The following is a 13,571-nucleotide window of genomic DNA, read 5'->3' as shown; positions in this document are numbered from 1 at the left end:
TACAGTGGGGAGAACAAGTATTTGATACACTGCCAATGGGTTTTCCCATTGGCAGTGTATCAAATACTTGTTCTCCCCAATGGGTTTTCCCATTGGCAGTGTATCAAATACTTGTTCTCCCCACTGTATATATCCATCTTGTGTCTTATCTTTCCATTCCAACAATTTATTTTACAGAATATATATATAATTTACAGAAAAATATGGCATATTTTATAGATGGTTTGAATTGCGATTAATTACGATTAATTAATTTTTAAGCTGTAATTAACTCGATTAAAAATTTTAATCGTTTGACAGCCCTAATATATATATATATATATATTATATTTTAGTCATTATTATTTATTTTTTTTATTTTCAAACTGCATTTTCCCATCCAGAGTGAGGGGGCACACTTTAAATATATTAAAGTGATACAGACATCTTTGAGTGAACTTTGAGTAAAATTCAAGTATCTTGAGGCAGGGCTGAGTGTCCTCTTTTTTTGGAAATCAAAATCTGGTCACCCTATTATATATTATGTCCTCTGGTTGTCCTACGTCTCAGACCGTTCTTGGGGGTAATTTAGTTAGTTTTGTGTAGCGATCGCAAATGCTACTCGATGACAGCCAACAAACACTTTTAATTTTTTCATTGTTAACAAATCTTAATTCTATAACTTATTTACACTTCCCCCTTACTAAAGTTGATTTTTTTTTTTTTTTAACAGAAAATGTAACAATGGCAGTCAGATACCATTTTAATTATCTTTTCAGGTCATTCATTGTCAGACAGAAGCAGCACGGCACGTCACGCTAAAAAATTAGTTAAAAATATCAAAATTGCTTACTTCTTTGTCCTCTGAAATACAATGCCAACCCAATAAAATGTTTACTGCATAAATTTCTACTGCCGAGCTGGCGTTAAAAGTCCACGCAAGTTGATTCAGTCTTCAATTTTTTTCCTCAGAGTTTTTGGTTTCAGGAAACGTATGAAGAAAACATCCTTCATATGTCGTAATGTCTAGAGTCGTTTCTACAAGTTCCAAAAAAGCAATGTGTGATCGGCATGTTCGTTTTTGAAAGATTACCGGAGAAAAGTAGCACAATTACCATGGTTTCTATGCGAGGGCGGGTCTATAATGTCCCACTCCTGCTTTACGAAGCAACGTCACAGTCTAAAAATAGCATGCGTGCGGTACGCCATTGATGAAGAATACTCAAGTCCATGCCTCATAGACTGGACATAGGTGGTGCTACTAAATACTAGAGATGTGTTTTGATTATTTCTTTGTTTGTTTCTCATGATTCCATATTTTTTCCCCTCAGAATGGAGTGATTTATAGAGCAAGTGCAGGGAAATATATAAACTTTTACTGACCACCACAATTTTTATTCATTTCTTTTAGTGTTTCTGAATGCTAAACAGTTGCATTTTTGAACAAATTATTTTTTCAAGCTTTTTATCTGAGTTTGTTCTACATGATAAAATGTCTGAGTGAGTGCTCTTTCGAGACTGGCAATTCCATACTTTTTGCTAGGGGTTGTAAACGCACAAGGTAATGGGGAACAGGTGGAAACAATAGACCCTACCCACGTGACGTCACAACTCCGCTCTCCTGAATGGTACCGCCCACTTGTCCGTCAAAACATAGTGTTAACCTGTTACGGCTACGTACATTTCTCCTATTTACGGCGTGTTTTTCTGCTCCTTAACATTAATAATCAAAATGGTGAAGGCGTGTGTGGCTGTTGGTTGCACTAACAGAGAAGATGGAAGGAGAGACTTGAAGTTTTACCGTATTCCGAGGGATCCAAAGAGGAGAGCGAAATGGACGGCTGCAATTCGACGTGAAAACTGGGCACCAAAAAATCACCACAGACTATGAAGTAGTCATTTTATATCCGGTAAGATGCATTTAAGATATACTTAGAGGGTTTTGGGCTGACAAATAACCACAATTAAGATCATTGCGAGGCTAATCGCCGACAACATACGACGTAGTACGACATAGTTTCAAATTCAAGATGTTTGTGACTTCCCTTTCTTCCACCATCGTTATTTTTTGAATAATATTTAGCTGGTACCAAGTGAAAGAAACTGGCCTCGTCTACGGAGCTGACAAATAACCACAATTAAGATCATTGCGAGGCTAATCGCCGACAACATACGACGTAGTACGACATAGTTTCAAATTCAAGATGTTTGTGACTTCCCTTTCTTCCACCATTGTTATTTTTTGAATAATATTTAGCTGGTACCAAGTGAAAGAAACTGGCCTTGTCTACGGGGCTGACAAATAACCACAATTAAGATCATTGCTAGGCTAATCGCCGACAACATACACGTATGTATGTAGTGAGAGTGCTATCGCTAAACCATATAAACATTAAAAGCCTTAACTCCATTGACAAACGACATGAAATACATTAGACTTGACAGTGGATGTTAGCAATAACAAAAGATTTTGAATTGAAAATTTCGTAACTCACCTTTCCAAGCACAAGATTCCCGCCGAACGAGGACCTATTTCACCCAACCAGCAACGAAGTATTTATAAGCCTCCAAGCTCTTGAAGTTTTTCAAATTTTCGTGGGAATAGGCTGATTTTGTGTGGACAAGATAATTGTAAATATCAGCGTAGCAGATGTCAGGCAGACAGGGCGAAGACAGTGGGTCGAAAAACATCGATTTGGGCATCAAATATGGATCTGGCGACTGTATAGAACGAAGCTTTTCCACATAACGCCTTTTATGCAACACATCCAGTGAGTTTACGGCATCAGGGTCTTCCATGAAATGCATTTTAAATTCCTCGATCAATTGAAAACAATGCTAATACAGAGACAAAATGACGGACAAGTGGGCGGAACCACACAGCGAGCATGTGGTTTTGTGACGTCGGTGGGTAGGGTATATAGGCAATTAGGTGACACACGGCGGGTAGACTTCAAAATAAAACAGGAAATGACATGACACGTATTTAATTGAATGAATGATAACATAGACACCAACCTTGTGAAGTGTTGTCTTCTTTTTTTTAAGTTATTGAGAAAGAAGCTTTAAAAATTAGGTCTTTCACAGTCACAGCCAATTATACTGTAAAGCTGGTTAAAGTAAGTTATGCTGTTGTAAGGTGTGTTAAATTCTTGTTCATGTGCCCCCTTTCTATTGAGCACCTGCCCCTCCAAACTCTGCACGGCCCTGCACACAAGCATCATCTGTTCCCTGTGAGCGAGTATGTTCTAAATGTGTAAAGCAATGTTCTAAAGTTGTAAGCAAAAAAAGAAATCGACTCAATTTAAAAATTGTGCAGATAATAATGTACCTCAGTAAAAATCTTTGAATGTTCCCCATCCCACATAATGACCATAGTTACACAAGCACACTGCAATTCCCCCCCACACTGCTCACATAAGTGATACAAAACACATTCATAAGCAGGGGTGCACATAATTTTTTTGCCCAGGTTCTCAGAGGAGGACCTGGAGATGTGACTTGGTCCTCATTGAGCTTGAGAGCCGATCCGCCTGATGCGATAAATTTATGACAAGCTTTACTTAGCTTTGTAAAATGCCAGCAAAAACACGTTTGTCAGTGCATGACGCTGTTCATTACCTTTATTCCGCCACTTGTCCATAGGGAGAGTGTGGTCATGTTTGACATCGATAGTTTGCTTAATTGCCACATGCTCTCTGTTTTTTTCGTGCTTTTCAAAGTTTGGATGACTGAAATTCTTTGACCGTACATAAAATGCGCTGCTCTTATCGGCGACATTGGGATTCTCACGGCACATTTTGTACCGCATTTCCGTGCGAGCATCATTTGCTTCTAGCCATGGTACCTCCTGTAGCCACTTTTCAGCAAAAGTCCTTTTTTTCGGTAGCTCCGGTGACGTCTCTGTCGTCTGTCTGTCTTTTGACGGGGGTGGGGGAACACGGAAGTAATTACTCAGTGTGGCCTGCCTCTTCGACATTTTGAGAAGTTATTTTCTCGTGTCCGCCGCAAATACAGTGGTCAGCCATCGGTACGCAAAAGCGTATGGAAGCCGTTGAGGGCCAGCGCGTTTGTCTACTTCCAGTACACATGCACGCATGCGGACCACTTATGTGCACCCCTGTTCATAAGTCTTTATTTGTAAATACCGGTAATCACCCTCTTAAAATATTTGCCTAAGCCACATTGGGACAAATATTTACTTTTTTCCTCAGGATGATGGCCACCTCTGCTAAAATTGGCCACATCCTTAGTCAAATGGATTACTCAATTCTGCCCCTGAAATGGAATCAATAGTCAATATAGTCTAATGAGAATTTGCTTCAGTATTTCACGTTTTCTACAAAAAAAAAAAAAAAAAAGTGACTCAGGCGATTATTGAAAGAGGATGACGAAATAGCACATCAAAATCAGCTTTCCTGTGTGCATCACACTTCAAAGGAAAGACGCCTTGTCACTGGTAATCAAGTTTCATGAACTGAACCTATTTTCGATTCAATTTGGCCAAGTGGTTCGTTGCATCACAAGATGCTTCATTAGCCATCACTAGTCTTAGGTAATATTTTACTATCAGAGGTACTGAATTGTCAATTTCACGATCTCTGAGCCAACTCGTCAAAATGAGAAATTATAGTATCTTTCGGACTGTAAGCCACAACTTTTTTTCCCCTCATTTTGAATCCCGCGGCTTATGAGGCTTTCTTTGATGATTTGGGTTACTAGGTAATACTTTATTTGATAGCGGCGTTATAAGATTGTCTAAATTATGACATGACGCTCTTAATGAAAATTTTTAAAAATTTATGACAGTCGTAAGACCATCTTGTCATAATTATGATAGTCTTATGACGCCGCTGTCAAATAAAGTGTTACCGGCTTATAGTATAGCGCGGCTTATCTATGAACAAATGCCGTTTTCGTGTCAAATTTGGTGGGTGGCGGCTTACAGTCCTTTTAGTCCGAAAATCACGGTATGTTTTAAATACTGGACTTTTTCCCGATAATCTAACCGTGATTCACCTGTATATGAGATAGATGTTTGTTTAACTGCTGCATTTGTCCCAATTTGCCTTTTTATTTCTTTCTTCTTCCAATAAACAGCCTGTGGAAACTCTTAGTTGCACGAAAAGCAGCATCAAAAATGCACGCCACTGCCAGGTGGAAATGTCAAGGCCTTAAGTGCTTTCTGCTCTTTGTTGAGTTCAGTCCGGTTGCTCGGGGCTCCGTGGGCTTCCCTCCAAATCGTTTGTCTGCGCACCCCTTTGCTTGGTGAGGTGTTTGACCCGGAGCTCTTCTCTGAAGTCGTAGCCGAACAGAAGCGGATCCCGGTCGCACATGTGAGCGTAGACGTCCACCAGCGCCTTCACTTGGGGGATGGTGAGCTCGGTGGGGCGCAGGGTGGGCTCCACATCTGCCTTGCGCATCAGCTCCTCTGTGAACGCGTCGCGACACGCCTCGGGGAACAACATTCTGGAAGGAGGGCGAATAGAGAGATGCTTTGATATCTCAATGATCATGCATGTTTAATGCTCAAATAGAAGGAAGGAGTACTCAGCAGTTATTTAAAATCAAACAAAAAACTTGTTAATCGTTCACCTTTTGCACTTTCAACCTGCTGAACACAGATTTCTCAAGCATTCAAGTCAATGGAGGATGTGTATTGTGACTATTTTGTGCTTCCAGGGGGAATGATCTCAATTGTCCATAGAATGTGAGTGTGACTATACAGTGGTGGCCAAAAGTATTTGTACCCCTGCAATTCTGTCAGCTAATGCTCACTTTTTCCCACAAAATGATTGCAATTACAAATGCTTTGGTAGTAATATGTTCATGTATTGTGCTTGCAATGAAAAAAGAACACCGACAATGAGAAAAATAAATAAATCATGGGCCTGACAAAAGTATTGGCACTCTTTGAAAAATCATGTGATGCTTCTCTAATTTGTGTAATCAACAGCACGTTACTTACCTGTGGCACATAACAAGTGGTGGCAATAACTAAATCACAGTTGCAGCCAGTTAAAATGGATTAAAGTTGACAACCTCTGTCTCGGTTCCTTGTGTGTACCACATTGTACATGGAGAAAAGAAAGAAGACCAAAGAAGTGTCTGAGGACTTTAGAAGCAAAATTGTGAGGGAGCATGGGCAATCTCAAGGCTACAAGTCCATCTCCAAAGACCTGAATGTTCCAGTGTCTACCATGCGCAGTATCATCAATAAATGTAAAGCCCATGGCACTGTGGCTAACCTCCCTAGATTTGGACAAAAAAGAAAAATTGACGAGGGATTTCAACGAAAGATTGTGCAGATGGTTGATAAAGAACCTCGACTAACATCCAAACAAGTTCAAGCTGTCCTGCCGTCCGAGGGTACAACGGTGTCAACCTGTACTATCCGTCGGTATCTGAATGAAAAGGAAGTCTATAGTAGGATACCCAGGAAGACCCCACTTCTGACCCAGAGACATATAAAAGCCAGGCTGGAGTTTGCCAAAACTTACCTGAGAAAGTCAAAAACTTTTTGGAAGAATGTTAGAGCTTTTTGGGAAAAGGCATTAACTCAAGAGTTTACAGGGAAAAAAAACGAGGCCTTCAAAGAAAAGAACACGGTTCCAGCAGTCAAACATGGCGGAGGTTCCCTGATGTTTTGGGGTTGCTTTGCTGCCTCTGGCACTGGACTGCTTGACCGTGTGCATGGCATTATGAAGTCTAAGACTACCAACGAATTTGCAGCATAATGTAGGGCCCAGTGTGAGAAAGCTGGGTCTACCTCAGAGGTCATGGGTGTTCCAGCAGGACAATGACCCAAAACACACTTCAAAAGGCACTAGAACAGTGGTTCTTAACCTGGGTTCGATCGAACCCTAGGGGTTTGTTGAGTCGGTCTCAGGGGTTCGGTGGAGCCTCTGCTGCTGAGGTCAAGACACACAGACTCATCCTGTCTATATGCGATGGCATGCCCCGCTTGGCCATCACTGGCTGCAGATGATCACGTGACATTGCTTGGCCAATCAGTGCTGCGATAGTGGTCGGACGATTATATACAACATGGATTCTCATGTATCATGGAATGGGATGGAAGTCACCGTCCTATCTGCATGATTTGCCATGCCAAGTTGAGCAATTCTAATCTCGTACTGGCAAAATTAAAGGAACACTTCGAGAAACTGTGAGGAGATGGGGCATATAAGAACACAACGCTTGCTGAATTCAAGGTGAAGAGAGTCAGATTCGATGATAAGGCCACTCTGCCTGCTCTTTGAATTGTACCCATTAACAAACCGATCATCTCAGCATCATACGATGTTGCGTACCTGATCGCAATGCAGGGCAAGCCAAACACTACTGGTGAAGCGCCGTTAAAGATGGCGAATCTGATACTCGGAACACTATGTTAGTTTTCAGTATAACGTGAGGTGCATGGACTGCTGCTGGGTGTACAAAGTACACTTCTGGTGCTCTTTGGTGTAGGGCTTAAAAAAGCGACAGTTCAAAAAAACCGAGGCACTCAAGAAGTACGACTTAGGTGCCTCAGTTTTTTGAATTGTCACTATGTTAGTTTTGTTCTGCATGGTTCATTTTGTGCACCAGTAGAAAAAATATGTCTTAAATTTGAAAAATAAAAAATAATTTATGCTAACGTTGGGTTCGGTAAATGTGCATATTGAAACTAGTGGGGTTCCGTAGCTCCAACAAGGTTAAGAACCACTGCACTAGAAAATGGTTTGAGAGAAAGCACTGGAGACTTCTAAAAGTGGCCAACAATTTGTCCAGACTTGAATCCCATAGAACATCTGTGGAGGGATCTGAAAATGGCAGTCTGAAGAAGGCACCCTTCAAATCTCAGAGACCTGGAGTGGTTGGGCAAAGAAGAATGGTCTAAAATTCCAGCAGAGCATTGTAGGAAACTCATTGATGGATACCGGAAGTGGTTGTTCGCAGTTAATTTTGTCTAAAGGTTGTGCTACCAAGTATTAGGCTGAGGCTGCTAATACTTTTGTCCGGCCCATTTTTGGAGTTTTGTGCAAAATGATAATGATTTTTTTTTTTTTTTTTTTCCCATTTTCTTTTGTGTTTTTTCGCTGCAAGCAAAATAAATGAAGATATTACTACCAAAGCATTTGTAATTGTCATCATTTTCTGGGAGAAATTGAGCATTATCTGACAGAATTGCAGGGGTGCCAATATTTTTGGCCAGCTCTGTATGTGCCCTGACTGACTGAAAATATATTTCAATTTTCTACAAAGTGTATCTTATCATTTTTTCAATATGGCCATTCTGAATCGCCGCTGCTGCTTAATTGCCAGACGTGTGCCGCTTTCAGCCAACACGCTGAAGTTATATAAAATGTGCCGCCTCGTCGTTCCCATGCAACCTCGCTGACTAATAATTGCTGCTCTCATTCACACAGCTAGCGCCGTGTTGTTATCTGGCCTCCTCACAGGCACGTGGGCGAGTGGACAGCCTCCTCATTTCGAAGTGTGCATTTTTGGTCAGGTTCGGTCAGAGAACCTTCCAAAGTGTGTGAGTGTTACAGATGAGTTGGAAAAGACGACACGTTGACATCGGTGCTCACCCGATTCCTCTGCGGCAGTACTTTCTGCGGAACTGGAAAATATTCCTGACGACTTTCTCCACCATTTTGAAGGGCTGCTGGATGCTGGGCTGAACCAGAGGGGTGAAGTGAACAACTCCAACATCCACCTTTGCACGCACACAAACACAGTCAGCAGGGTCAAAAACATTGACCTTGAGAAGATATTGCACAAAGGTGTGCTTGTGGGAATGAGGAGCAAAGTGGCAGCAGGCAGTGGGAGGGAAAAAGACAAAAGTGTCGAAAATAAGGTTGTTGGACAAATAAGTGATAACGGCATAGAGGGGAAAAAAAGATGACGCAGCGTGGCTGGCAGTTGAGTTGTCATAGTAACAGCACAGACCAAACACTCAAATGTCCTTTCTGTGGTAACGTCAACACTTTTTGTTCACTTAGAGACTGACTTACCTCATTTTCATGTCATTCTTTTCGGAAATGAAATACATTTGTTCCCAAAATTGAGCTATGCCAAACGTTTCCACACTTTGGCGAAACAATGTTCAACAACAAAAAATTGAAATCAAATAACTGCAAATTTAGACACACGGAACCGTTCTATTCTTAAATCTGAAACGGCACAATTGGCACACCAGGTAGAACCTAAATAGAAAGCAGGGCATGCGTTATCTCAATTTCAAAGTGGATTTATTATAGGAAAACCATCAAATGTCACTAGAACGAATGTTCATTTGCTGCCACCCCCCACTTTTAATGGATTGAGCGCATATTAGCGATAAACTCATTTAAATATACAACAGAAGAACCACATGATAAGACGTCTCTCATTGTCAAAGGCATTGAAAGAGTTAAAGGGAACCTCGGACTTAAAGACTCGTAGGCTCTAATAAGCCACAATTGTTTTCTTTTACTAAAATGTGTTATTAGTAGTGCTGTCAAATTTATCGCGTTAACGGTGGGTAATCAATTTTTTAAATTAATCACGTTAAAATATTTGACGCAATTAACGCATGCACGGAATGACCCGTTCATGCGTTGCCTCAAACAGTTTACAATGACACCATTTTAGCACAATGAGAGCAAAAAGGCAGAGAAATGCAAGTGGACACACGCGGTCATTGGACCGCGCCTTTTATTGGTTTAAGCTTTGGCAACTCTTTCACAACAAATATACACTCACCGGCCACTTTATTAGGTACACCTGTCCAACTGCTCGTTAACACTTGATTTCTAATCAGCCAATCACATGGCGGCAACTCAGTGCATTTAGGCATGTAGACATGGTTTAAGACAATCTCCTGCAGTTCAAACCGAGCATCAGTATGGGGAAGAAAGGTGATTTGAGTGACTTTGAACGTGGCATAGTTGTTGGTGCCAGAAGGGCTGGTCTGAGTATTTCAGAAACTGCTGATCTAGACTGCTTCGAGCTGAGAGAAAGGCAACAGTGACTCAAATAACCACCCGTTACAACCAAGGTAGGCAGAAGAGCATCTCTGAACGCATAGTACGTCGAATTTTGAGGCAGATGGGCTACAGCAGCCGAAGATGCCACTCCTTTCAGCTAGGAACAGGAAACTGAGGCTACACTTTGCACAAGCTCATCGAAATTGGACAATGGAAGATTGGAAAAACGTTGCCTGGTCTGATGAGTCTCGATTTCTGCTGCGACATTCGGATGGTAGGGTCAGAATTTGGCGTCAACAACATGAAAGCATGGATCCATCCTGCCTTGTATCAACGGTTCAGGCTGGCTGTGGTGGTGTAATGGTGGGTAATATTTTCTTGGCACTCTTTGGGCCCCTTGGTACCAATTGAGCATCGTTGGAACGCCACAGCTTACTTGAGTATTGTTGCTGACCATGTCCATCCCTTTATGACCACAATGTACCCAACTTCTGTTGGCTACTTTCAGCAGGATAATGCGCCATGTCATAAAGCTGGAATCATCTCAAACTGGTTTCTTGAACATGACAATGAGTTCACTGCACTCAAATGGCCACCACAGTCATCAGATCTCAATCCAATAGAGCATCTTTGGGATGTGGTGGAACGGGAGACTCGCATCATGGATGTGCAGCCGACAAATCTGCAACAACTATGGGATGCCATCATGTCAATATGGTCCAAACTCTCTGAGGAATGCTTCCAGCTCCTTGTTGAACCTATGCCGTCAAGAATTGAGGCAGTTTTGAAGGCAAAAGGGGGTCCAACCCGTTACTAGCATGGTGTACCTAATAAAGTTGCCGGTGAGTGTAAGTAGTGGCGAACGACGTGGGGAAGAATGACAGGAGACGATCTTTTTCATAACACTCTTAATTGAACACAACGCAGAATCTCTAATTAATTTAAAGCTCGCCATTGACACCTTGTCGTGTATTTCAATCACTATCTTTCATAGTTAAAGACACTGTTGAAGAACGGCAGGGATCCCATGTGACGTCACCACTCGGCGAAGTCAACAATTGCGAGCTACTACTGTAGTTTATTTTTGGATTGAAAATTTTACAAATTGAATTAAAACGGAAACATTAAAAGGGGTTTTACTATAAAATTACTATAACTTGTACTAACATTTATCTTTTAAGAACTACAAGTCTTTTTCTACCCGTGGATCCCTTAAACACAAAGAATGTTAATAATGTTAATGCTTTCTTGTGGATTTATTGTTATAATAAACAAATACAGTACACATGTTGAATGTTTATGTCCATCTTGTGTCTTATCTTTCCATTTCAACAATAATTTACAGAAAAATATGGCATATTTTAAAGATGGTTTGAATTGCAATTAATTAGGATTAATTAATTTTTAAGCTGTGATTAACTCGATTAAAAATTGTAATCGTTTGACAGACCTTTATTAAAAACATAAAATATTGCCATTGTTGTAAAATCTATAGCATTTAGTACATGTTTTGACCTACAGAGGGTGCCATGTTTTATGCACGCAATGGACGCTCGGGGTGATGATGTAGTTTGTCACTCACTAGACGAACACTACTGGTCTTCTGCAATTCCTTCTATGTGGCGAGATGTCCAACACACGCGCACATCGGCTAAAAGCGGCGAGTACTTACTATTTGTGTTTTTATTGAGTCTTCTATTACCCTTTAATTGCCTCAAAATATTGAGTCTTTTATTACCCTTTTATTGCCTCAAAATACGTTTTGCATGTGTTTCCCTCTCATACTTTTAAGCACTGTGTTTTCTTGTGGTAGCTTTGAAGCAGATTGGCTATCTGTTGACCACATTAGTCACGTAGCACATTTATACAACCCTTATTTGATATTACTATGTTTAAGTATTTTCTTAGGGCATTTTTGATATTTGTGTGAATCTAAACAAAACAAGCTGAAAGCGCACTGTAGTACTTTGGGTGTCAAATTCGCCTCTTGTAGGACGTTTAGTCAGTTTAGCACATTTTGGCAGAACACTGGTTTTGTCATGCTCTTGTCTCGTCTCATCCTGTTCATTTTGTGAAATATCGACAGAGCTGTAATGCTCATCAATGTTCCTCTTGGGTTCAAATTGAAAGGGTTGAACAGATGACATGTTTATGTTGCTGGAGTTGTACTCTGGGAGCCCGGCAGCGTAACCATGTGACGGCACCACCCTGCGACGTCAAGAGCAATGGCGACCTACCAGTTAGACTAATTTTACAAATTGTATAAAAACGAAACCATCAAGAGGAGTTTTTGTATCTAATTATTTTAACTGATAATAACGTTTATCTTTTAAGAACTACAAGTCTTTCTATCTCTGGATCCCTTTAATAAGCTCGGAGACAGAAAAAAATACAGCTCAGGGAAATTTAGTTCCACTTACTGTTTTTCTAAATTTAGAAAGATTTTTTTTTTTTTTTTAAAAACAGCATGTAAGGAAATCTTTACAGTCACGATTCCAAAAGGTAGTTTGATGACTTTCTGAACCCGAAATCTAATATAATAGTACAACTGCCTAGGTACTGTATAACACAATATTCAGAGTAGGGGTGTACTTGTGGCGCTCCCTGCGCGTGTGGTCCTCACTGGTGTCAGAACATGACAACTGGTGGAGGTGTTGCCTTCCGATCCTTCCCGTGTCAGCCCTAAGCTGACGTGACACGCGGTTGAAGAAGTCGTGACAGACTCAGCAGAGTTGCTTTAGGAGCTCTCGCTTTTACCAACAAGCGCACCCTCGCTGCCCCCCCCTCTCTCTGATCACTTGTTTTTCTCTAAAGGATCATCTTTCTTCATCTTCTGAACACTAGAATGGAATCACACGTAACATCAGAAGACAATTTGATAATCCCACATCTGGGCATTTGGTGCTGGTTTGTAAACAGTGTTTGACATGAATGTTATAGCTTAATGGGGTGGCGTGTGGTGGTGGTGCTTGCACACAATCCACCATAGTATGTGTGTGTGCGTTTAGCCAGAGCGCAGCAAGCGGACCAACGAATGCTAAGCTTCTCTGTGTGCTGCCTTACCAGGCCACTGGTTCGCTCACACACACGCACACACACAAACACATCAGTGGTATTAGTCATCATCATGATCATAATACATTTCATTTCATTTAGGGCTTTTTGGTTTTGGGTGCTTATCAAAAATCCATTAGAGAAAGAAAACTTTGTGCTCCTGGAACTTGTAAAGAGAGCAGAATTCACTGCCTCAATTAGTAATGCGAACAAGTCCAGTGATATCTCGTTTTTCGTGATTAATGGAGACCGCGATAAGTGAAAAACCGCCAAATAGCGAAGAAGAAAAAAAAAAAAAAAAAAAAGGCCATGTTTAGTATATTTATTCAGATTTAGCATTGGAAAGAGATACATACAGTTGTGGTCAAAATTTACATACACTTGTGAAGAACATAATGTCATGGCTCTCTTGAGTTTCCGGTTATTTCTACAACTCTGATTTTTCTCTGATAGAGTGATTGGAACAGATACTTCTTTGTCACAAAAAATATTCATGAAGTTTGGTTCTTTTATGACTTTATTATGGGTGAACAGAAAAAAGTGATCAAATCTGCTGGGTCAAAAATATACATACAGCAACGC

General features: G+C 40.8%; 1 protein-coding gene across 6 annotated transcripts in view; it reads right to left on the bottom strand.

Moving 5' to 3' along the window:
* Nucleotides 1-432: 432 nt before the first annotated feature.
* The window catches only part of tfb1m (transcription factor B1, mitochondrial), a 60,126-nt gene continuing 46,987 nt past the window's right edge, over nt 433-13,571 (bottom strand). For 3 of the 6 annotated variants that reach the window (XM_057858878.1, XM_057858877.1, XM_057858879.1), the window contains exons 7-8: nt 8,556-8,683; nt 436-5,448 (exon numbers count right to left, since the gene is read on the bottom strand). In XM_057858878.1, coding sequence (XP_057714861.1) covers nt 5,181-5,448; nt 8,556-8,683 — 396 coding nt within the window. In that variant the 3' untranslated portion in view covers nt 436-5,180. Of the gene's footprint in view, nt 5,449-8,555; nt 8,684-13,571 lie in introns of all 6 variants that reach the window. The other 3 variants (XM_057858875.1, XM_057858876.1, XM_057858880.1) reach the window with 2 other exon arrangements.

Source organism: Corythoichthys intestinalis, chromosome 15 (assembly GCF_030265065.1).
Source record: "Corythoichthys intestinalis isolate RoL2023-P3 chromosome 15, ASM3026506v1, whole genome shotgun sequence".
Classification (NCBI taxonomy): domain Eukaryota; kingdom Metazoa; phylum Chordata; class Actinopteri; order Syngnathiformes; family Syngnathidae; genus Corythoichthys; species Corythoichthys intestinalis.
This window is presented reverse-complemented; position numbering and strand designations above follow the sequence as displayed.